General features: G+C 41.3%; 1 protein-coding gene across 3 annotated transcripts in view; it reads right to left on the reverse strand.

Moving 5' to 3' along the window:
- The window catches only part of LOC125884655 (interleukin-1 receptor accessory protein-like 1), a 312,218-nt gene that overhangs the window by 262,770 nt on the left and 25,543 nt on the right, over positions 1–23,905 (reverse strand). For all 3 annotated transcript variants that reach the window (XM_049569686.1, XM_049569687.1, XM_049569685.1), the window contains one exon: positions 23,594–23,687. In XM_049569686.1, coding sequence (XP_049425643.1) covers positions 23,594–23,675 — 82 coding nt within the window. In that variant the 5' untranslated portion in view covers positions 23,676–23,687. The remainder of the gene's footprint in view (positions 1–23,593; positions 23,688–23,905) is intronic.

Consider the following 23,905-nt stretch of genomic DNA (forward strand, 5'->3'; position numbering starts at 1 on the left):
AAGCTCCTGTGAGAAATTGATGATGCCACATCTCTACCAGTTGACACATTTCTACTGTTGCGCATTATGTACCTTCATATTGCCCAACCGCAATATGGTTTAGGGCTTTGCGTTGGTTAGCTAAGTTGGAAACAAGGAAAACCATTTCAAACCTTTCCAAAATTGTTGACACAAAGTTGGAAGAACACTTTTATCTTTAATATCACTGAATGCTGTTGCAAGATTTCACTTAATTGGAACTAGGAGGTTTTGCCCTTGACCAAAGTACACTAAAGAATGTGTACTTTTGTTCTACAGCATCACACAACATCTGCAAGAGGTTGTTTCCTGGGTAAAAACAGGAACAGTGACTCATCAAAGTGTTTTTGAAATCATCACACTACTCATTTAACATTAGAAAAGACAAGTGGATCATGCCTAATTTTCTGTGTTGTCTAATATCTGGAACAATAGATGGTCCATTAGGCACAGTGCACAGACTTGACTAATTTAATCGCAGTATATGATGAAGTGAGAAACAATTTAAGACAGAAAAGATGGGAATTATGGGCATTTGCATCCATTTCAGCTGGAGAATCTAATTTGCCTGGTCCTTTGGTACACTTTTAGTGTATTTAAAAAAGAACTACAAATTCCTTTGTGTCATCAAAAACTACTTATTCCTGCTTGTAGGAAACTTAATGTTTGTGTGTTTGCTAATCATTAAGCGTGAGGTACACTGTGATCTCTCAGTGCTGGAATTTGCATATTCTCAGTAGCTCTCTTTGATAATCATTTATCAAACTGATGAATGGTTGTCATATTATGCATGATTTGTATAGACGCTCCACAAACGCCTGACTGAAACAGATTCTTTACAGCAGCGACTGTTCAATGAGTAGTAGGGGGTAAAACCAAGCCTTATTGGTGACTGAAAGGTAATTAGTATCTTGGTGTTCTGTGTATTACAAGGGCGAAATATGTTTCAGCTGCTAATGATGAGCTGCCGAGTAAAGAAGACACGATTCCTTTGCAGAGCTGTTAATAAGCAGGAACAAAGAAGAGAATTAAACCAAAAAGTAAGAAATGAGAGGAGTTTACATTCAGACCACCGGCGCCTCTGCCAGCATGCACACCCCAGAGAGTATTTCAGGGACTTAATACTAACAAGGTCAACACGCAGATACATGGGACCACTCCCCCTCCCAGGTCTTATTACAGTAATGCATTTCGACAGCTAGCCCCGTTTCCCAAATATGAGCTCATATATCCATGTACTTCGAGCCCTGGAGAGCCACTGCAGTTTACCATGTTGGGTTCAATTCCTTCAAAGAACCACATCGTGTCCTCTCTCATCAACCTCATATTTTTCATACTACTATACCACATATTACTGGCTCTTTTCTACGCACAAGCGAAGGGCCTGTTTGTTATCAGGTCAGAGGTCGTCTCTGCAGTGAAAACCAGACAAACAGCGACTGGGATTTGGTCTGATTTCACAGTAGAACAGAGGTGACTGACAACTTGTGAGATTCATCCCCGGCGCATGCTAATGGAGGCTTGGAATGTGGCAAAGAAATGAATTGGGTCTCACAGGGCTCATGTTTTTTGGTGAATTGCTTTGAACTGTTCTCAAAAGAAAATCCCTCAAGTCATGCTGTGAATATTTGCTGTGGCATCAATGGTCCTACTCAAGTGTACTATAAGTGTGTGTTTCCATACGCCTGTTTTGATGTGCTTTTTATACTAGTGAGGAAAGGGGGACGCAAGGATATTATAACTAATGTGAATGTGAATTCATGTGCTCAACATTGCGAAGATAATGTCTTTTTTGAACTTGCACAGTTCTGCCCTTACCTTGGAAACAGCAGCTGACGATACAAGAAAAACTCAAGGTCCACTTACTAGCTTACTCTGGAGTTCCAGAGGTGCTCAGACAGTTTGAACATCTTATTTCCATGACAAGTGAAGACTGTGTGATACAGTCAAAAGCTCCAGAATAAGTGAGTAAATGGACCTTGAGTTGACACTGTTTTGTCTTCTTAAAAAAAGGTCAATTCATCATATGTGCTACCATAAATGCTGGATTAGGTGGGATTAAACATGAAATGACATGTTTACATAAGATGCACACGGACTTTGTAGTCTTGTTGCCCATTCTTAAAGAGACAGTTCACCCCAAAATCAAAAATACTGTTTATTAGTCTGGACTGTTTTGGTGTGAGTTGCAGAGTGTTGGAGATATCTGCCATAGTGATGTCCACCTTCTCTTGAATATAACATCACAGCTTGGCTGAACTGTAATGCTTTTTCAGTGGTGCTAGGTGAACTAGCAGTAGATGCACGCTCCCTTCGGCATAGTGGTGAGGTGTTGGCGGATGTAGTTTGGTAAAAAGAAAATAGTTCCTACGTTGAACTGATGACAAAAAGGTCTGTGGATTATCTTGAGTAGGCGGGTCATAATTTTTGGAAAGAGACATTACTATGGAGTTTTTGAGTGCCATCTAGTTCCATTATAGTCAAGAGAAGACAGACATCTCTACGGCTGATATCGCCAACACTCAGCAACTCACACTAAAACAATCTGGACTCAAAATATGCATTTTGGTTTTGGTGGTGAACTGTCACTTTAAGAATTTCCACATAATGGAAACACATGTCCATTTCTATTCTATTTTCCCACCTTGCCGAAAAGAATTCAACTCTGATTGGAAATATAACAATATCTCGTCAGCAAGTCTGTTTGCTCAGATGTTTTCAGATGCAAGATTCATCCTCAAGTTCACCCACTGCTCTTAAATGGGTGTCAAAACAGTGCCATTCTGCTACATTAGTTCAGTAAGTGAAGAAGAAACAACAACTACTTCAGGGTAGCTTCAAACTCTAGACGATTTCTGGACAACTGGACTGTTTTTGCCCAAAGGGTGGAAAATCCTTGAGGTGAATCCCTGATCCCCCTTATCTCCTCTCTTAGCCTCTCCAACCAGGTCTTATCGCCTCCTGGACAGTAATTAACAGGAATTACACAGCGCTCCTATCTGCTGAGCCCGCGTCGTTACCGCAAAGAGCCCTTTCCCATTTAGGGCCTGTCTGCTGGGAGATTACCACTGGAGAAGGGCTACTCGATCAGGAGGTGCCACGCAACTGTTGGGCTTTTGTGCCAAGCTGGGCCAGAGCTTCGGTCATTTTTGCAGATAAAGGCCAAGTTGGGTGGTGGGGTGAAATCAGGTGCTGTCTTGCACTTGAAAATATAAGAACGACTGCTATTTTGTTTCTCAAAAGTGGAAAAAAACCTTAATAAGAATGTGTGAAAACGTGTCTTACGTAAGTGATAATTAAGACTAACAAACTGCACCTATTACAATTCTATTTGAAATGCACCTTGCCTCTGCTTTAGATATTAAGGTGATACTGGCAGAGTTTGCAAATTCAACTGTACGATAAAAATTATGCCTTTAGGTAAAGTGGAGGTTTGTGAGCTGTATAATTTCATGTCTTCCAGCTGTACTGCTTGGTTTATAGAAACTGAACCTTTAACTGAAACCCAATCATGCACATTTACCCATACAACTTCAACGTATAAACGGAGGAAAAAACTGGATGAAAAGATGGACAACTGTCCACGACACATCTCTTCTGCTCTCTTTCTCTTCTTTCTCTCCCTCTCTCTCTGAGCCCTGCACACTCTAAATGTTTAACAGGATCCTTGAGAAAAGCCTCTCCACTTCTGTTTCCGTGGCAACTGGCATGCATTGGAATTGATGACATCTCCTGATCGCCCACTTACTTTGCACTAAACACGCTCTCCCAGTGAACTTCGCCAATGCCATTTCCATCGCAGAAACATGATGCGTACAGTGGAGGGGAGACTGAAAGGAGAAAGAGGCTTTCCATTTAAAAAACATGACAAATATTTTTTTATTCTATCTGTAAGCATGGGCAACCTGAGGGAGGGCTGACCAGGCCTTTAAATAATGTCTAAAGGAAATGGATTTAGGGAATGAGACTGGACAATCCTTCTAACGTTAAAGGATTTAACATGACAAGCCTAACAGGGTCTCAATAATTCATGCTCTGCTGAGTGTCTGTGGTGAGATTTGTATACCTCACCTACCTATGTGAATCGCTGTCTATTTAGCTCCACCTCAAAGCTGCAAACTCATTTGAGAGAAAGAGTGAAACTCCACCTTATTCGGACCATCTAGTTAAACGTTTTTGTCTAACACTGTCCCTATACCTCACACTTTCATTCTCCCCCTTAATTAACATAGACGGGCAGCCAGACAGCTCCGGAGGCCAGAACCCACAGCAAGACCGCTCGCTGTCACCTTGTTACCACCGTAATGGGTTCAGACGAGGTCCCCCTGACACAGGAGAGAGGGGAAATGAATTCATGAAGCCTGGCCTTGCGTACTTTCCACTTTGCCTTTGTCTCCTTTTGCCCTTCCTTACTTCCCACATCCCTCCACCTACACAGCCCTGTTTAAACTGTTGGCACTACACAACAGAGAGAACATATTCGACATAATCACGCTGCACGCACCAGCAACCCAATGCACAATTCATTCAGCTTCATTAAAACCACACACGCGCACACGCCCCGACAGAAAATTAACAAACACATTCCTAGAGTGTCCATTAAAATCTATTCATTAACTCTGAGCCACATTTCATCCGCTGTTGGTTTTGTTTGTAAGTGTTTACAACTCAACAATAAAAATGCAAATACTCAAAAAGCATTTGCTGAAGTCAACAGCGCAGACGCGTCTATGATCGCTTGTTTAAACATTCGCTCAAGTGCTACTACCTTCGACAGCCAAAGGACTGTGGAGGCAGGCCGCTCTGTCAAAGAGCTGGATGTCATGCATGTGAGCAAGAGGCAAGACACTGTGCTGTCAACGCAATTAGGCTGCTCAGGCACACACTGACTCCATTCTGTAGGCCTGAAAGAGGTCAAGGAACATATAAAACAGAGCCATTGCCTCAGCTAGCACACACTGAAAGGCAAGAATGTCCTTTATGCTTTCGTCATTAAGGCTGGATGTGCATTCAAAACCTCTGGGAAAAAATGGCAGACCAATTAGGAAGGAGCACCATGTGTGAAAAGCAAAAGAGATAATTGTCATGTCATCCTTTAAGCTAGCAATGACATAAACCGCTCAAGGTCATTGACAGAACATTTGTCTTGTCCAAATTAGCTTTAATTCAAACCCACTAGTCCTTCTGTGGCACAAACAGCCCACCAAGGAAGTGTTTTGGGTGCTTGATTGTTCAGATTGTACATTCAGCATGCCAGTGTGTTTGTTTAATCAGATTATTTGTCGACTCTGTTCTGCAGATTTTCCTTTACGCCACAGTTGTTGGCGTTGCAGCACATAGTGTAGTGGTCACTTGATCTCCTGTTGTCATGGGTGAACAGCGTTTAGGGTCACTTAACAAACATGCCTGGAGGAGGCTGAGACGCAGCGACCTCGAGATGTTGTTCTAGATGGGTGCATGGATTCATCATTAGTCACCCTGAAGCACACTTTGAAAGGGTTAAATGTTCTGACGCAGCTACAACTGCAGAGGTAGCCCACACGCAACAAAAAAAAAAATTAGGTCAGTTAAATCACTCAATTATAGATGTTGACATTGCATGCGCATTGTATAGCTCTAATGCCGGGATCACAATTCCATGATATGAAATGTTTCCTAATCCTTCCTCCTCCCCTCCACACTGGAGATCAAAAGAAACGCTGGAATTGCTTCCCATGGCACATTTGAAATGGTTTTCTGACAGTGTAATACCAAAGTCATTTACCCGGCTGCATTTGGCTTTTGCTACGAATTGCAGAGATGTAGTTTTCTTATTTTGTTTGATGTGCCTGAGCCATGCAGAGAGAGTCATTTCAATTTTGTCATGTGGCTCAAATGGAATACTGACACATGCCTTTGACGTCAATTAATAATCTTGAGTCATGTTACTGAAAACTTGTACTTTGGGTGTATGTGGCGGCTATAAGTCATTAAAGAAACAGTTCTGATTTACTGAAGTGGTGTTGTATGAGGTTCCTATACATAGTCAGAGGATCACATACAGTAGATATCACTTGGCACACCCCAGGTTTGGTGAATCAGGCTGGACTCCAACATGGAAGCTAAGCAATGTACTTCTGGGGATGGGGGTTAGCGACAACACAAATTTTAGCCACCTAAAAAACAAAATCGATATCACTTTAAGCACCCAATGTGTTGAGAGTATCTGCACGACGTCCTTACGACAGGGAAGCCATTAACAGCTTCAGTCTTTCATCTATGCTCTCTTCAAATCCACCAGACTCCATTGACAAAAACAGTAATTTAAGCTCACTAAAAATGGGAGCTGCTCGTCTCCTGCTGCGTCAAACAGGTGGCTGGTTTGTGTTATTGTGTGGCTTTGGTGAATCTGAAATAACCCTTTGAAATGCTGAAGTCACACTAAGACACAAACTAAATAACTGTCTGAGGCAGCAGTACACCAGCAGCTCCTGTTTTTAGCAGTGTTAAATCGCTGTTTTTTTCAATGGAGTCTGGTTTTGAAGGCAGTGATAGAATGGCTTCATTGCCCATTTGGAAAACACTGTCTGACATTAAGGTAAAGCAGTTACATCTACTGTATGATACACTGTCTATGGATTGGTACCCCATACAACCCCACCTCAAAAAAATATGAACTATCCCTTTAACTCGCTACGCTACAGGCTACATGACTGTGCTTTGATGAGACTATGCTTATATCCTCATTGTACTGCAACGATGCCATGACTTGCTGAAATGGTTAAGTCTGATCCTCTGAAGGGGGGGAAAAAAGGTGCAAGTGTTTAGCATCACCCTCCTGGTAGAAATAACTCCCATGCCAAACAGTTTCCTTCCAAAGCTAATCTCCTATTTGCATATTAAAGGCAATGAAAGACACATACAGAACCATAATCCTTAGCTGTCCTTGTGTTTTTCAAGACCAGGCACTTGGTGCACAAAAAAGGCGACAGAGAGCCTTAGAGAGTGTTGCGAAAAAGCAAAAGGAGGCCCTTTAAATGCCTATATCACACGATTTGAAAATCGCTGAGGGTGGCATGCACATTAAACATTATAATCAGGCCATATTTGAATTTCAATGCCGAGCAAATGAAAGGTGCTGGAATGGGATTTGGATACTTTTATTTAGGAGCTGAACTGGAGTGTTTCAGGGCTGGAACTGGGACACATGACTTGTCAACAATCAAAATGGTATTTCCATAAACTGCTTTGCTTTTGTTATCCTTTTCCCAGCTGTTTTGCCAGATGTGTTTTCATTAAACCTGGAAAGACAAATAAGATGTAGGTTGCCAGTAAATTCGACAGCTTAATTGTCGCCTATAAATAATCACCATCGTTGCTTTAATTAATTGTCTTTGCAGGTGCGGGGAAAATTGTAAGGTCAGCGCCCTTGTGAAAGGGGTGTTAATCATCCATCACGCTATTTGATCTGCTTCTTCCATCATCTGATTTGTTGATGGGAAACGATAGCATCTCCACCACTCATTAGGCTCTGTGTGAATGGAGAAAGAAAAAAAAAAAAACATCTTTTGTCAAACAGCAGCTAGCAGACTTCACAGTTAAGCTATGGGCCTCATTACACACGCTCAGAGGCTAGCACTTCAAGAATCAAACTTAATTGGCTGCCTGAACATTGCATTTTTATACAGCAATTTATTTTAAGTGTTTTTGATGTCAGATGATATGGGGGGGCTTCTGTGAGAGGCTGAACAGAGCAGAAACAGTTTAATTACCCTCTGGCAAGATCACACGCGCAACACAGGCAAAGGTTGCGGAGAGAGGAGGATTTTTAATCCCGTTTCCGAGACTGAGATTGTGTGAGTGGATGTGCTGAGAGTGCAGGAACACTTGGGAATGTGAGGTCGCCGTGTGCCGTGTTGCTTGGCTACTGGCAGGATACAGAGATGCAACGCCTACTAACATCTGTAGTGCCTCTCAGTTAGCAGGAGATGCTAATAGAGACTTGAAGCTCTTAAGATGCTGTGGCCTCTGTGCTGTCACAACGAAGGCTAAATCTACAGTACTTCAACTGCCTCAAACCAGAACTCTTGTGTTGTTTTGACTTAATAGGCTCCGTCTGTAACGACACTCGCTCCCTCTGCATGTCTCCTCTCTTTTCAGCTTGAGGAAACAGGCATTAGAAGCAAAGTGTATGTCTCCAGGACTGAAATCTGCCATGTTCTCAATCTATCTTATTTACGTTTCGCAGGTTAATAGAATCTAATCGCTTTAGAAGGCCAACAGGGCTGTAAAAGCATTTCATGGCTGTTTGATCCACAGCTGAGAACTTTTCACATTTACAGAGCTGCCACTTTATGTCATATAAAAAGAAATAAATGAAAGACACTTCTTGTAAATTACAAATGATGATGCCCCCGTTCTCCCTCCCCTCGACGCCTCCCTGAGAAACACACTAATGCTGCACCTCTGTGCATGTTTGTTTCATGCACGCAGAGGAGCTGTGGGGGAGGCTGTGCAGCACCACACTGCGCTGTGATTGGCTGATAAGAAGACCATAGAGAGGCTTATCCCTCGGAGAGGCCTTGGAGATGACAGTGGAACTTAATTAATATGTAGAATTTATCGATCATTGCACTGCAGGGAAATCAACTGCCATCTTCCACCATTTTTTCGGGCCCTGGAGGATCGTAAATAAGAGGTCTTAAATATTTCAACCATGCGCCACATCAAACACGAGCAATAAACACGAGAGGGAAATGTGTGACGGAACTTCACTGTAAATCGTGCCAAATGAAATTACAAGGCATGCTTACAGGGAATAGTTGGGCTGAATTTTGAGGAGAGTGGAATTTTAAAAGCGAATTTGTCGCGTCTTAATTAAAGTAGCATTTCTCTCCCCAAACAACTGGTGCTCTGGCTTTGGATTAAATGACATACTTTTCCTATGGGGGGAATACCAGGTGATTCCAGGCTAATTATAATAAAAATGCTAAGCAGGACGATTTGAATGGGACCTGCTTGTATCTTGTGAACAGTGGTGAGAAAAGCAGCCAGGGCTTGGAGAATAGAGTCAACCTGGTTTGTTTCCAGAACTCCTGCAGTGCGTCAGTCTCCTGCAACCAACAAAGGCGTACTCCTCGGCAAGCGAGCTTACATCCTTTCTCCCCTTGCAAAAAAAAAAAAAAACAGGAAAACCGAAAAGCCCCAAACTTGGCAGGACTCCCTTGGGACCTGTAAGGATTCACTGTGCCTCTGCTTGTTGCAGAAATAGGTTGATTGTGCTTTGACCAATCCCAGTTTGACTAAAAAAAGAATGGGGGGTAAAAAGGGAAAACGAAAGGAAAGAAAATGTACAAAGAGAACAAGAGAGTAGTGTTTTTTGTTCTTAGCTGTCATTGAGCGACAGGGAGACTGTGAACAGGGAATGAACACAGGGAGAGAGGATGTGTTCAAACTTTCCAATAAAGGAGCATTGAAAGAGGCCACACGCTGAGTGCCTGGCTGACGCGAGAGAGCCTGACAGCCTCATCAAATGCTATGTTGTTGGGAGGCTTCCTGCATTCACAAAACTTCACCTCTCGAGCGACCACAGCCTCATTGTGTGGGGTGGGCTAATTAAAAATCGCAATTCATGCAGTTCCTTTCACGACGGCGACACTGTCGGCAGGAAAAGGCCACAAACTTCCCAGCCAGTGACATTATCAGTCATCTGAATTTTTCCACTTCGGTCCTAACAAGCAAATAATTGGTTTACAAGGTCACATGGGGGAACAGAAAATTAGTCATCTCATCCTACAGTTTTACAGCTTGTCCTTATTTTGACTGACAGCACATGTGAACATAGCATATTGACATCTGCTCTGACATGCAACGCAAGGGTCAGATGGCAGGCAGATTTTTGGTAGCCTTGCTTACTGACTTAAACACACAGTAAGAAGAGAATCACAGCGCGTACAGAAGATGGGTAATATACTGAGGTTGTCCTCTGTCCACTGGATGTGACACACACACAGTCATTTGTAACTCCACTCTTCACAGCACAGAGCTGATTCTGCCACACACTGTCACGTCATCCATCTCATCATCTTTCGGGAGTTCTCTCCTCTGATGGATTTGAGCTTGTTCTTTCTGCAAATGGGTCTGAGCCTCCTGCACCCAAAATGCTGTCAAAACTTTCATTTGTAATTGAAATACACAGCAATCATGATTCCCAACTGGGAGAGAAGCAGGAAAGAGGCGCAAAGACAATGAAAAACAACAATACGACCCCAAATCACTGAGATGCCGATTAGCATGGGGCTAATATTGTCACATGACCTCCATGTTTGGTCAAATATGGCAGGTGGGTGGAGTTTGTACTTGATAAATTGACAGATTTGCACAGGATTAAGATCACACATGATCTCCGCAATCATTACAAATTGCCAGAGGTCCCCATAGTACATATATCAATCACTAACATTGACTCTGACAATCCCTCGTGTTGTATCTACACTCAGTAAGTGATATTTCCAGGTAGGAAAATATACAACAAGCCATTTAATGACATAAAGGCATTTGCACCTTTAGGGTAATTCAACCCCCCAGCAGTCTGTAGAAAAAAACATACTGATTACGGTATTGGACAGCTTCCTATAATCCACATCTCGGCTCAGTATGGAAAGCCAAATAATCCCTGAGCTACTGTATAAATCTTCTTCCCATTGATTCACTTATCTTCCATCCCATCACCTTAACAAATACAAACACACCTTCCCTATGATTCCTGCTCATGGACAGAAACCTTCTCAAAGACAGTCATGCGGAAAAAGCTGAAAGTCTCATCTTTTGTCCCGAGCCATCAATCAAGAGAAATGATCCCTCAGTAAAGCTATAAATCCTTGGGTATACAATGCATTCTGCTGAACACAGATGGCTAAGAAAAGTAATGCATGCGCCTCATAACGGAGGATACAACATACATTTCAAGTGTGATATAAAAGTAGATATATGTATTCATTCAATTAACATATGTTTGTTAACGCTTTAGGCTGGTTGTGCTGTTAAAATCGCTGCACTGTGGGCTGGAGAACCAGCAGGTGAAGTATGAAGCTAATTATGGTGGCTGATAAAGTTGGAAAATGACAAGAGACAGTGTTACCATGCAAATCAATGAACTCCCCTCAGAAATCAACCTTAACTGAGTTCCATCAGCCCAAAACAAAGTTAGCGCCTCAATCAATAGAAAACCAATGTACTCTAAGAGTCGCAGCGCTGGAAATAAAAAGAATCGAATGTCTCAGAGATTGTAAAGGCTGAGACAAGTGGAAATCAAATTACCAGTTTGTCTGATTTCCACAAATGATAGAAAGAAAAAAACTCAATACTTGTCTTTTTTAGCAGGAGGAGAGTCTGCGCTCGCTTCTCAAGCTAGACCTTTTATCAAGGAGGGATGTGAGCTATCATTTAGCCCAATCTTACTCCACTCAAACAGATACTGCAGGTGTGTAATTTATAGGCAAAGCATAGAATTTGGTCTCCTGCATACATATTAGGAGAGCTGGTATTTTCAAATTAGATCCACAAACAGAAATCACAGATGCTGCTGCAGAGAGGTTGATCTTACATGAATAAAACAGGTCAGGTTTTTGGTAAAACAGCCTCTTGGTTTCAAGCCGTTAAAATCTAATGATTATGGGATTAGGCTCGAGTGTATTGCTTTAATTATTCCGTGAGACATCTGACTCCCGAGCGAGCCCGTCTGGCCTCCAGGAGAAAGTCGCCAATCAATGGTGGCAATAACTCTTCACTTTCTATGCGCAGGAGGTCGAGGAGAGAGGCATAAAGACAAGCAAGTGTACAAAGAGAAACGGCGGAGAGATCAGAAGGGACAGCAGCGCCACTGAGATGAATAACCTCCTTTATTCAAGAGAGGAGCAAAAAAAGAGCAAAGTGTTATCTCAATTGTGACAGAGGTGGGAAGTGACATACATAAACATAAACACATATGAATTGTGCTAAGATTGCTAGATAGATGGAGAGATACATGCAGGCGAAGAGCGATGCAGAATGAAGGGGAGTACCCACACGGATTAATCATGCAGTGCAGCCCCAGGTTAAAATGTGTGATATTTTTGGGTGCAGTCCCATCGCCGCCTCTAGGCGATTTGCACAGTGCTGAGAGACTGCTGCTTCATTTCCCCCTGCCGCTCAGCTTTGTGAGAAGCATGCAGTCAAGGAGAATTTAAACAATTAAAATAATTTGCGGCACTACTGATGTTTATGTCCAAATTGCCCTGACCTTATTCCAAACACGACTTATTTACTTTTCTTTCTTTTTATCTTTGGGGACTTTCATTTCCCCCCAAAGTCCTCTTCCTTAAACCTGCCAGCCAGATTTTTTTAAATTAAGCAGTGGCCAGCCTTCTCCATGTTTAAATCCTCTTTCGGACTAAAGCTCATTATCATCCACACATATAATCTCTCAAATTGGTACCAAACGCCCCAGCTGTTAAAGTGGGCTGTATAATTTGCTAAGGGAGCCTGAAATGAACGTATTATCTTTCAGAGAGAAATATTAAACTGGAGATAATGCAATATATTGTATTTAATGTTGGATGCCTGCAGACAGTTGAGGTTCCAAGACAGTGAGCAGATAGAGGGAAGCACAACACATGAGGGTGGGAAGAAAATTGAAGTGTTTCACTCACACCATTTGTATATTTTTCACATCTTAACCATTAGCTTTTCAGCTCAAAGGGTGAGAGAGCTCCTTCTTATAGTCTTTAAAAAAAGTACAAAGTGGGGATTAAAGTCCAAAACCTGACTTGAATGAACCAAACAAATCAGCCGGGGCAACAGTGGTTGCAAAAAGGTCAATTCAAGTTCACGCAATCAGACTAATTCGACACAGATTCGAGCAGTCATAATAGTTGCGGGTGTGTGCTGTTCTTAATCAGCCCCAGAGGTGAAACACCGTGGAAAACAGCAGTGGTAAAGAGAGAACGGTGATGTTCGTGGCCACAGAGCAGCGCTTACTTTTAGAAACACATGAAGAATTGACTCATCTAACCCTCATCTTATCACTAAAGAAACTAATACAGTGGCCATAAACAACAACAACAACAACAACAACAACAACAACTTGAGTGGGGAGAAAAGCACATGGCTGCAGGAAAAACTAAATATAAAAAATATTGTTAGAATCCTAAGTCTATGAGTTATATAAGCATTTAAGCCTAATCAGCTTTATGCTACAACTGTTTAATCTCATTATGCTTATTAACTGAATATACCCATGAAATACATCTATGTTTAATTTCTGACACTTAAATGTATCAACCAGTACACTGACCAGTATTTTTCAAACATGATTCCCTTTCTGGAAAATACAGGACAGAGTCTTGGAGTCTTGTCTTGGATCTCCCTTGCTAAGCTAGCTATGGATTCCAATTCAAAAAAGTCTTGGAGGACAACAGAGAATTTCACAGTGCTTGGACATATTGGTTTGCTTTTACTGCCAACACTGTGAAGTTATACCAAACAATCAATAGCCCGCTGCACAGTAGCCACCATTAACAAATGCTCAGCTAGATCTATTAGTAATGTTGATGGGAGAATTTAGACTTATGGTGTGTCTCAAATCGCATACTTCTGTACTTACACTCAATATTTTGAGCGCGCAACTGCGTTCACACTGAGAAGTATGGAAAGCAGTGCACTGTGAGTATCCAGATGGTGCACTCAAAACTAGGGCCCGACCGATATGGATTTTTTGAGGCCGATGCCGATTCCGATATTATGGAATAAAAAAATCAGATAACCGATATATCCGCCAATTAAATCTTTATGTTTTTCAATTTAAAAAACCCCGAAATACCTGCTTTTGATGGCTCAAATATAGTTCAAACACTCGTTACAAAGATATAAACTGAAGGAAGAACATTTTACTATTTTCAAATACTTTTATTATCAGAAATTGTGTGGAACAAGCAGCGTATGAACAATTTGAACACAAAAAATCTAAAATATGATGTGCAAAAAGACAGTAAACCTCTGGGAAATAAAATAATCATGCAAAGTCTATATGAATGAAGACATTCACATGTATGTTCACAGTACCAGAGTTCTTCTTATTATTGCCAATTTAACAGAGGTAGGTTACAGTGCAAAAAGTAACACAAGGACATCATTGCTAAGTAAAACACCATATCCCCTGCATTTTATTAGTGATGAAAATATAAGTGTTAACATCGGCGTCAATCGGCCAACTTTTGGCCAATTGCCAATTATTCTCTAATGGCTATAATCGGTCGATTAAATCAGCCAGCCGATAAATCTCTCAAGAGGCTCTTGCCTTTTGCCAGGCCACCGCTGTAAATAAGAATTTGTTCTTAATGACTTGCCTGGTTAAATAAAGGTTAACTCAAAACGGTCAACAAGTTGAGTGTGGAACTATGGACACTTCTCGCCCTCAATGGTCGCCATCTTGGCTACGTAGTGGAAGAGGAGGGACCACTTTTCAAACTGGAAATGACGGCTGAGGACTGTGCGACCGTGAACGTTGCTGCATTGTACAAATCTAAGTTATACGTGTGTTTTTTGCACTCAGCACCACTACACTGCTGTCGGGTATAAGCCAGCAGTATGTTTATTGGCTTAATTTAGCAGTCTGTAATGATTTGGTACCGCAAACAATAACACGAATGCTAATGCTAATTTACTAACTAGCTAACAGCTGCACATTAGGCATTAAAAAGAAGAAGAAGTGCTCAAAATCTGCAGTCGTCATTTCCGGTTTGAGACAACACAACCCTGTCGAAATTCACGCACTACGCCAATAAGTACATAGTGCACATAGTATACTACATGGAAGTGTACTAACTGAAGTATGTGATTTGAGACACACAATTACTGTTACCTTCGTGATCAGGCTCAAACACTTTCTGCTGCTTCTGCAGCAGATTATTGGAGAGCTTTTTTGGCCAAGAATGGCTCTTTTGATAGTTAAAATTGCCGACCCCTGCTATACAATTTAACAAGTATGTAGGTTTATATCTTATCTTTTATCTTTGTATAATTTACTTATCATTTGTTTAAATGTTTCTATAAATGTTATTGTTTTTGACTGATAGTGGTTAATAAAGTATAATAATATGGCAGCACAGTCGTTGGTAAAATCATCACTGTCCTCTCAACTCAGTGTTACAGGAACCAGTTATGCAACGACCCCAGTGTAGCTTGACAGTTTCCCAGCATAAGTTACCATAGCAGCTGTGCTTAAACTATGTAGCATTTGTTTCATGAAACCAAATCAACCCCACCGTTCATCCTCAACATTTATCTGTGCCACTACAATTGGCAGCAAAAAAATCAAAAATCTTTAAAGGGGGCACACAAAAGAAACATTTTGAAAGTGGCAATAGTAAAAAATGATGTACTCAGGTTCACTTAGTGCCGTTCAAAACACCATCGGCGATCACAGTGACAGACAATTCTAAGCGAGCCACGCTGTGTTTTGTTGCACCCCTGCCTCAAGTAAAAGCTTTTTTAATGGTGACTTCCCAAACAGAAAGCATTTCAAACAAACCGTGCAAAAGGAACAAGAATAACAGTCTGAACAACTCCGTTTTAAGGTGCAATAAAAATGCGACCAAAAACATGCTACACTGCACTAAGAGAAGAGTGTGTTCGGGGACGTATCTACTGGATTGACAGGTGTCTGACCATATCAGCTCCACCCACACTTACACCCCATTTCCCAAATCTGGATTTCACTAAACCCAAATCCAGTCATCCCATAGGCTTCATACGCCTATGGGTGACATTTTCCTACAGGCAATGCCTTCAAATGCATCAAATATATATAAAAAAAAAAAGAAGCTGTAATCGGATCTGTCTTTGATCCACGCACAGCAGCCAGACAGCGCACTTGAGCTTTAAACACCTCAACCTACAGCTGCACACCGTATCTCCACTGAGCTGCAGCCTTCTACACCCTTCCCTGGCATTTTTCTCAATTGCTGTGGTGTTGTAACATTATTACAGGTCAGGAAACAGGCCACAGAGAGACTATTCTGCTCATAAATCAGGTGATTGATCGTCATCCATCTCACACAGAGGACCATGGCATGTGTCCTCAACCTGGAAAACATATCCAGAGTAACCCCAGTTGTCAAAAGGCCTGTATCTGGCACACTTGTTGAGCCTCCCTCTCTCTTTTTCTCTCTCTCCGAGCAGCGGGAGGGAAAACAACTCCATGTGGCAAGCCATTTCATTTCTAATATCATGTGTGTGATCAATCTCCCCTGCAATGAACGGGCGGTGCAGTGGAGGCAATCATTCAACATTTGTGGCAGGTATGTGGTATTGACCGAGGGAAGATGAACCGCGGTATGCGCAGATGTGTGCCTCTGTGTGTGTGTGTGTGTGTGTGTGTGTGTGTGTGTGTGTGTGTGTGTGACGTCGAGCAAGGGAGGGAGAGGAGAGCTTTCAGTTTCCAATCCCGGCTTAAGGTTCATGGATTTGTTTTAGAAAGACTTTTAAACTTCATTTCAAGCCTTTACATCTTAGGCTGATATCACTGACGATTTCAAGTGGTGTATAGTCAATCTGATGGAACGTCTATATTAATATTCATGCATTTTTTATGACTTTAAGAATTAAAAACCGACATTTCTGAAGTTTTCATTTCTAATAAACTGACACAGTGGAAAGGGTTGCTGCTGCTGTCCCCTTTTTCTCCCTCAAAGTTCTTGCTGACAGCTTCCTGCCATATTTAACGTCCTTTAATATCAATTACAAAGTCAAATGGCTCGCTGTAATTGAATTTGTGCTGCGCGCTGAAGTCCCCTGTTAGGAATCACTGTCTTGTTCAATTAAGAGGAGCCTTATTATTGGCCAAATTGCGAGTAGCCCCATTAATGTGGGGGGAAGATTCTATCCTTTAACTGACATATTAATGTTGACACCCTCCCAGAGTTGTGCGTTGCGATGGGCGTGAAGACTGTAAATTTAAGTGACTGTCAGGTTGTCCTTGATTCTTCCTCCTGCGAGAGCGGAAAGTCTGTGAAGAGAGGGAAAAATATATGTTGTGGACATACTGTAGCGGCAGTAGATAAATATGCGGGGAGAGACGGATGATGAGCGGCTGCTCTCTAATGGGAACCAAGGTCTTGTTGCGGTGGCGTGTTTTATTTACAGCTACTCTTCATCAGAGTGACATGCCGGGCCTTCGGACCATCCTTAATAGAAACTAGGAGCAGAGGAGGGATTCTATCTCCAAATGGGAACACATGTCGGAGAGCGGCTTTTTACGTATGCATGAATAACAGAATCATGCGTTCACTGTGAGTGAGTGTTATGGGTAATATATTGCTGGAATCACTGGGAGACTGTGAGAAGGTAAGCATCATTTGTCTGGGGACTCATCAATGTCTGGTGAAGAAATGGGGACTAATGACTGTACAGCAGAGGGGAGGAGAGAGGCTGCATTTGTCTCAATCACTGTCAAGGAATATGATTGTGAATCTACAACTGTCATCAGTGGGGACATGTGTTAACAGTTTTGTTAAGGGCTGACTTTTATTGAATATAAAATGGAAAATGTTTCCTGCACTGCACCAAGTAAACTTTAAATGCTGAGGCGACAAATTGGTGGACAAAAAGCTGAAAGGCTGCTTGTTTTAAATAACGACAAGGCTGCTGTCCCCGCAGTGTCCACAGGGGTAAACGGTCGGTGGCTGAGAGTGACGCCGTCCCTGGTTTGCCTCATTAGAAATCAACTATGAACAATGAAAACTCTTGACAGCCCGTTTCAGAGTAGTTTCCTAACTGCTGTGTTGATTTGGGACATAAAACACAATCTTTCCATTTCTCTTACAAATCAGATGAATGGTAAAATAAATCAAGCGTGGACTCGGAGGAAATCCACTGAATATTATTCATGTCATGGCCAAAAACAAAAAGAGAAAGCCAGTTCATTCAAGAGCTCAAATGATGGCCTGTGGGCCTTGTGACAAAAAGATGGTGGGGCTGCAACTTACTATTATTTTCACTGTCAATGAATGGTGCGATTATTTTCTCAGTTAATTGATTAGTTGTTTGGTCTGTCAGAAAACAGTGTTTCCAAAGCCCAAAATGACATCCTCAAATATCTTGTTTCGTCTTCAAACCAAGGACATTCAGTTTACTGTCATAGAGGAGCAAAGAAAACAGACTATATTCACATTTAACCCTTTGAACTCTGCAACAGAAGGTATTTTTGCCTATTGTGATGTCATTTCTTAGAGTACCTTCAAATGCTTCATATTCCTAAAATCTGTACAACCTAAGCTAAACAGTTACGTAATAAACCATTATAATTGTTGTTGAATGTCGGATTTGGGTCATTAAAAAATAATACAAAAAGGTGCTGTCATTGGTTATTCATTCATTCCTCTAGCGTCACCACCTGATTTCTGTAGTGCAATGACATCACTACGAGTGTACGGTGTAATGACACAGAGGACAAACGTTTGGTGTTGCAGAGAGAATGATGCTTGAGCTATTATGGGTTTTATTTTCATTTTATCTCAAGATATACGGGATTATGCAAACAAGGACCTCCCGCAGATGTTTAAACCAAAGGTAAGGTAGGATAAGGTAAGGTAATGACATGATGACAAGGAAGACATTAGGCTTAGCGTTCTGCTGCAAATCAACGAATGCTCGAGCTTTAGTGGTTCTTATTCTCACTCTATTCACAAAGAGTCATGCAAACAATGATTTCTTTGTTACTTTTTTAGTTGACACCTAATTGATCATTTGATTAACTGTCCTAAATCCTAACCCAGCCTGAAAGACAGCAGCTCCAATCCTCAAAACAGGAAGCATGTCATCCACAGACCTGCTGTGAAACTGCTCCTAACTAAGAGGCATTACAGTAAATCCCCGAGGCTAACAGCACCTCCTGATGCCTGGGACGCATGGGAAGCTGCATGAAGTAAAACTGAACACCAAATATAAGAAGCGCTGCAGAGTGCACAGTGTAATGCAGATAAATGACGACGCCCATGGAATGAATTAGAAAACGACCACAGTACTTAGGGAATGCTCTGTTTAGGCACTTTTCCGATGCGTGTGTGTGCCCTTTTTATTCTACTCTGTATTCAGGTCTGCCAAAAGTCATCCTGAGTATCCTCCGAAGCTCTTTCTCACTCTGATTGTAATCCATGTTCAGAGGTAAGAAAAAGAATAAATGCATAGTTATTACTTCAGAGAGTCAAAAGTGAGACCTTACATGAACTCTCCCGTTTCTATTTCATATCAAATTAAATGCAGCTGCGTGGCGCGCACAGAGGAGGATTCTGCTCCTTTCAGCTCGCAGCCAACTAACAAACGGGCAATTTTAGGGATTTCTCACACGACTCTACAAGCATCTATTGTACAGTATGGCACAAGTGGCCAACAAGGGAACCAATTGTGTGTTTAAGACAGCAACGGCACTGGAGAACAGGACCTTTTTTTAATAACCAAGAATAGCCAGTGCAGCAGAAATAGACCAATAAAGCCAGACTTTGTCAAATCACTCAAATCCAAGAGGACATATAACTCATTTTGGATTATTCTGAATTGCACAAACAGATTTCCTAATCACTAATTGTTTTTCTAGCAGTTTTCTAGCTTTAAATGTCAGCAGTTCGACTGTATTTCAATGTATACAGTGTGTAAATATCTTCAAATGATCAGATTAAAATCCTTTTTTGTTTCTTTTTTTCACAAGGATTGCTTATGCATAGGGCCCCGAATTCGGTGCTACACCCCTACTGACCACCCTGTTCTTTTCTACGAACCATGCAGGCTTTACAGCACATTCATACCACATTCATATACAGAATCTACTAAGTATAACTAAAGGGCTGTGCTGTTGCTCTACAGAAAGAGGCAAATCATTGTCAAGTGTCTTGCTGAAGGCCAATTTGACAGTGTCGCTCGTTCGCTTTTCCCACGCAGATTTCCCCACTGGGAGTGCAACAAGCCCACTTCTCTAATCTTTAAACCTCTGCCTTCGCACCAAATCTGTTAAACTGCAATATGCATTCTTATCACAAACAACTGCAAACACTGATTTACAAGCATTTGGGATTTAAAGTCTCTACAACAAAGAGGAAACCAAGATATGCACTGATCTTTGCAGTTATGGGTATATTTTGTGACACAAATACATACAGTTCCACACTGACTACAATAGCCTTGATGAAGCAGGATGCAAAGCAGCCATAAGAGGCTTCATGAAGACTTCAAACACAAAATAACTCCTGGAATGAATTGTACATCTCTGACTGAAAGTATACGATAATGCAACAGCATCCAAAAGTGGGGTTTTACTTCAGCATCTGACTTGATGTGCTGTATTAAGCAAAAACATACATAATTATTCTGTTCGCCCAACCATTCAGGCAATATCAGCATTCTCACAAAGAGGAACCACAGCAGAGGACAAATGGATGCGTTCTCCTACTTATGCATGCACAGGATTAGTATGGCAGATATGCATTGTATGTTGTATGCACTGTTCCACCCCGAGTACAAATGCAGACAAAGCATTACTCAAAGACGGGTGTTTTGAATTTAATCATCTACAGATAATAGCGGTGCACATGCAGCACTGTGCAGGGGTTTCTACAGCTGATGTGTGTGTGTGTGTGTGTTTGCGTGTGAGTGTGAGCCCAGTGAGAGGAAAAGCAAGGGAGATAGTGGAATCATTGTTCCTGAGGGAGTCAATCAAGCCATTTCATTTCCTTTAATGGGCTGACACTTACAGGTTTGATTGTCTACAGTGAATTTCTTTTAAGAAAAGGCGCCAATGAAAAACACTGCATGTTTACAGAGTTGGGAGCAGCTCAGTTTGTCTTATAAGAGATTAAATCAGTAATTTGTTTGATGAATTTCAACTGGATTCCAATATTTTCCTGAAGAAATTACAGATAAAAAGCGAGACGCATTTGAGGCTTTTGATTTAAATGGAATCTGTGGCAAAGTATTTGGCTTTGATATTGGAAACACAAACATTAGGCTCAAAGTAAAGCCTTGACAGCTGCATGACCCAACCAACACACAGAGGAGACCTCTTACTCTTTACTCATTTTCAGTTTCATACTTTTATTTTGGGTTTCTACTAGAAGATTTTTGCATGCTTTAATAGTGAAAAACACTATTCTGTTCACCCTCTGTCCGAGACATTGTATTTTAGTACCTGTTTCTTTAAGCCCCCTTCCCTGAAAAAGCCCTGCTGATAGCATGTAGCTACATGTAGCAGTGTACTTGCAGCTGGCAGAAAGGCCAGTGGAGTATGGCAGCATGTTCTACCATGAAAAATCACCACTGAAGGATCTAAACCAAAATCTTTACAACTACACATGTTCCAACAGGAATCTGATCTGAAATCTGGGATGAATTAACAATATCAGCAATCAGAATTACATACTTCTCTGAGATTAGCACGTAGCTACATGTAGCAGTGTACTTACTGCTGGGGAATGACCCTAACAGAATATAGCAGTACTTTCTACTGTCAATAATCAAGATTAAGCCTTTTAAACAGAAATCTTCACAAGCAGACATGTTCCAGCAGGAGTGTGGTCTAAAATTGGGGAGAAATAAACAACATCGGAAACTAAGATTACATGTTTCCCTGTTGTTAGCATGTAGCTACATGTAGCAGTGTACTTGCAGCTGGGCAAATTACTCTAACAGAAAACGGCAGCACGTCCTACCGTGAAAAATCACCAATAAAGGATCTAAACCAAAATCTTTAAAACTGGAAATGATCCACCAGGAATCGGATCTGGAATCTGGGATAAATTTACACTACTTTTTTCCTTGAGATTAGCATGTAGCTACATGTAGCAGTGTAGACTACATAATGTAGCAGATGATCATATAAAGAAATCCATCATGAGCTGACATCAGGCCATGGCCATGTTTACTATAAATGTCAGACTTTCTAACATTTTATGTTCAACAAACAAAAGCAAATGCAAAATAAATTCCCTTTAAATTGTCACAAATTGTTAGACCCTGCATAAACTGGCCCTTCACAGTGGAGTATATTATGTAAGTAGTGTCAGGTGATCAGAGAAAGTCATACAGCAAAAGAGTTTGAGCCTGATTTTATCCAATGTGCAATAGAAATACGACCAAATGAAACAAAAACATTTCTTTTAAAATATATCTGCTATGACACCGGGGTATTCACCTCCCCACCCGTGCTCTTTCTTTCCATTCCATAAAAATGAAAGCAATGCAATTTCAAACTGGCTTTCATTGCCCAGAATCTCTTTTACAATGGTGCTCAAACTTGCAACCAGCATGGCTCCTAATAAAGCCGTACAAGCTAAAAGAGAAGGAACAAAGGACGGAGGTCTGGCTCGGATGGGGCGTTCATTTATCAGTGGACACGTTTCAAATCCTTGCCCCAGGCAATGGCTCGTGAAGCATCCGATGAGATAGCCCACAGGGACTTCTGCTGGAAAAGCAGAAAACCCTTTGATGAGCCTTGGGCCATTCCTGCACCTGTGTCTAATATGCATGGGTAAAAACCCAGATGCAAGCAGCCTCTGGATAGAAAAAAAAAGACTGCAAAAGACTTCCTTTATGTTTCATGTTAGCCAGTGACGGTTGTTCCTCTAGCTGGTATCTTTCCCTTTGTAGAGAGTAATTGTTTTTGAGTCTAGAGAGGCATGCAGTATTAGTGCCACAACCATGAAAATACCTGGATATTTCTGCAAAGGCCACATCCCTAAATGCAAAGTGCTTCATAGAGCCAGACTCACTCAGGTAAGTGTTAACACACGTCACCAAACAAAAATCGTCCTCCTCTCTGCAGTACTACCACTGAACTGACTACTGTTCACTGCATGTGCTGGTTATATTTGGTAATACCAAGCTTCTGTGGGAGCAATTAATTGCATCAAATAGCATGGAAGCACAATTAAAGAAAACAAAGCCAAAACCAGAATGTAATTAACTCCAGTCTGCGCTGTTAAAAATTTGATTGTAGCTACTGAAACAGTTATTGTGAGGCTAACTTTACACGTGGACGGACAATCAGAGTATGCACATTATAACTGTGATGCACAAAGTCTATATGGTCTCTCATTGTGTTGCAAACCCTGTCTGTATTCTTATTATCTTCTACAACAAATGATCAAACAAGATTATACCATGCAGTTGATCTGCAAAGATCAACAACGGAACATTTCATCATCACTCACAGAAGCTCAAACTGAATAACAGTGTTTGTGGATTTAGAAATCAAGCTGTTAAAAGACAGGACAGCCCAGTTTTTCATCATGACTGGCTGAAGTCTCCAAGTACAACAGCACAAGGCCGTGTGATCCCCTGCTGTTCGCTGAAACATGACTTGTGCTTTGAGTCAAAAAACAAGCCTTGAAATCTTGGCAGGTTCCAGGGATTCAATCCTGTACCAATTATTGTAGCTGTAGCTGTTAATATCTGAGATACTAAGCAGAATTGATAACATTTGGCATTTTTCCCGACTGTTTTTTTTTTTAGGACAGTCTATCGTTAAAACAAAAGGAAGATACAGTAGTTGTTGGAAAAAGACAAGACTTACCTGAGCCTCTTTTCGACACAACTTTCAGGCAATGGACCACAACGGCATGAAGGAGGATCAGAAGAGGAATGGGAGCTTTCATTTTTTACCAGTCCTACAAGGAAACAAAAGCCTGATTCATTATTCTGAACTGAGACAGGCTGTGAGTACACTGAATCCATCCAAAACATCAAGAAAAGAAGAGATAATGATTTTGGCAGGAGATGCTCGATCAAAGCTCACACATAAATAAAAAAAACCCTCAAAGTTCTGAGCCAATAATTACAGAACTTTTACAAGACCTAAGGTCAGCTGTAAAAGATCCAAGACCCC

Source organism: Epinephelus fuscoguttatus, linkage group LG24 (assembly GCF_011397635.1).
Source record: "Epinephelus fuscoguttatus linkage group LG24, E.fuscoguttatus.final_Chr_v1".
In the NCBI taxonomy this organism is placed as follows: Eukaryota; Metazoa; Chordata; class Actinopteri; order Perciformes; family Serranidae; genus Epinephelus; species Epinephelus fuscoguttatus.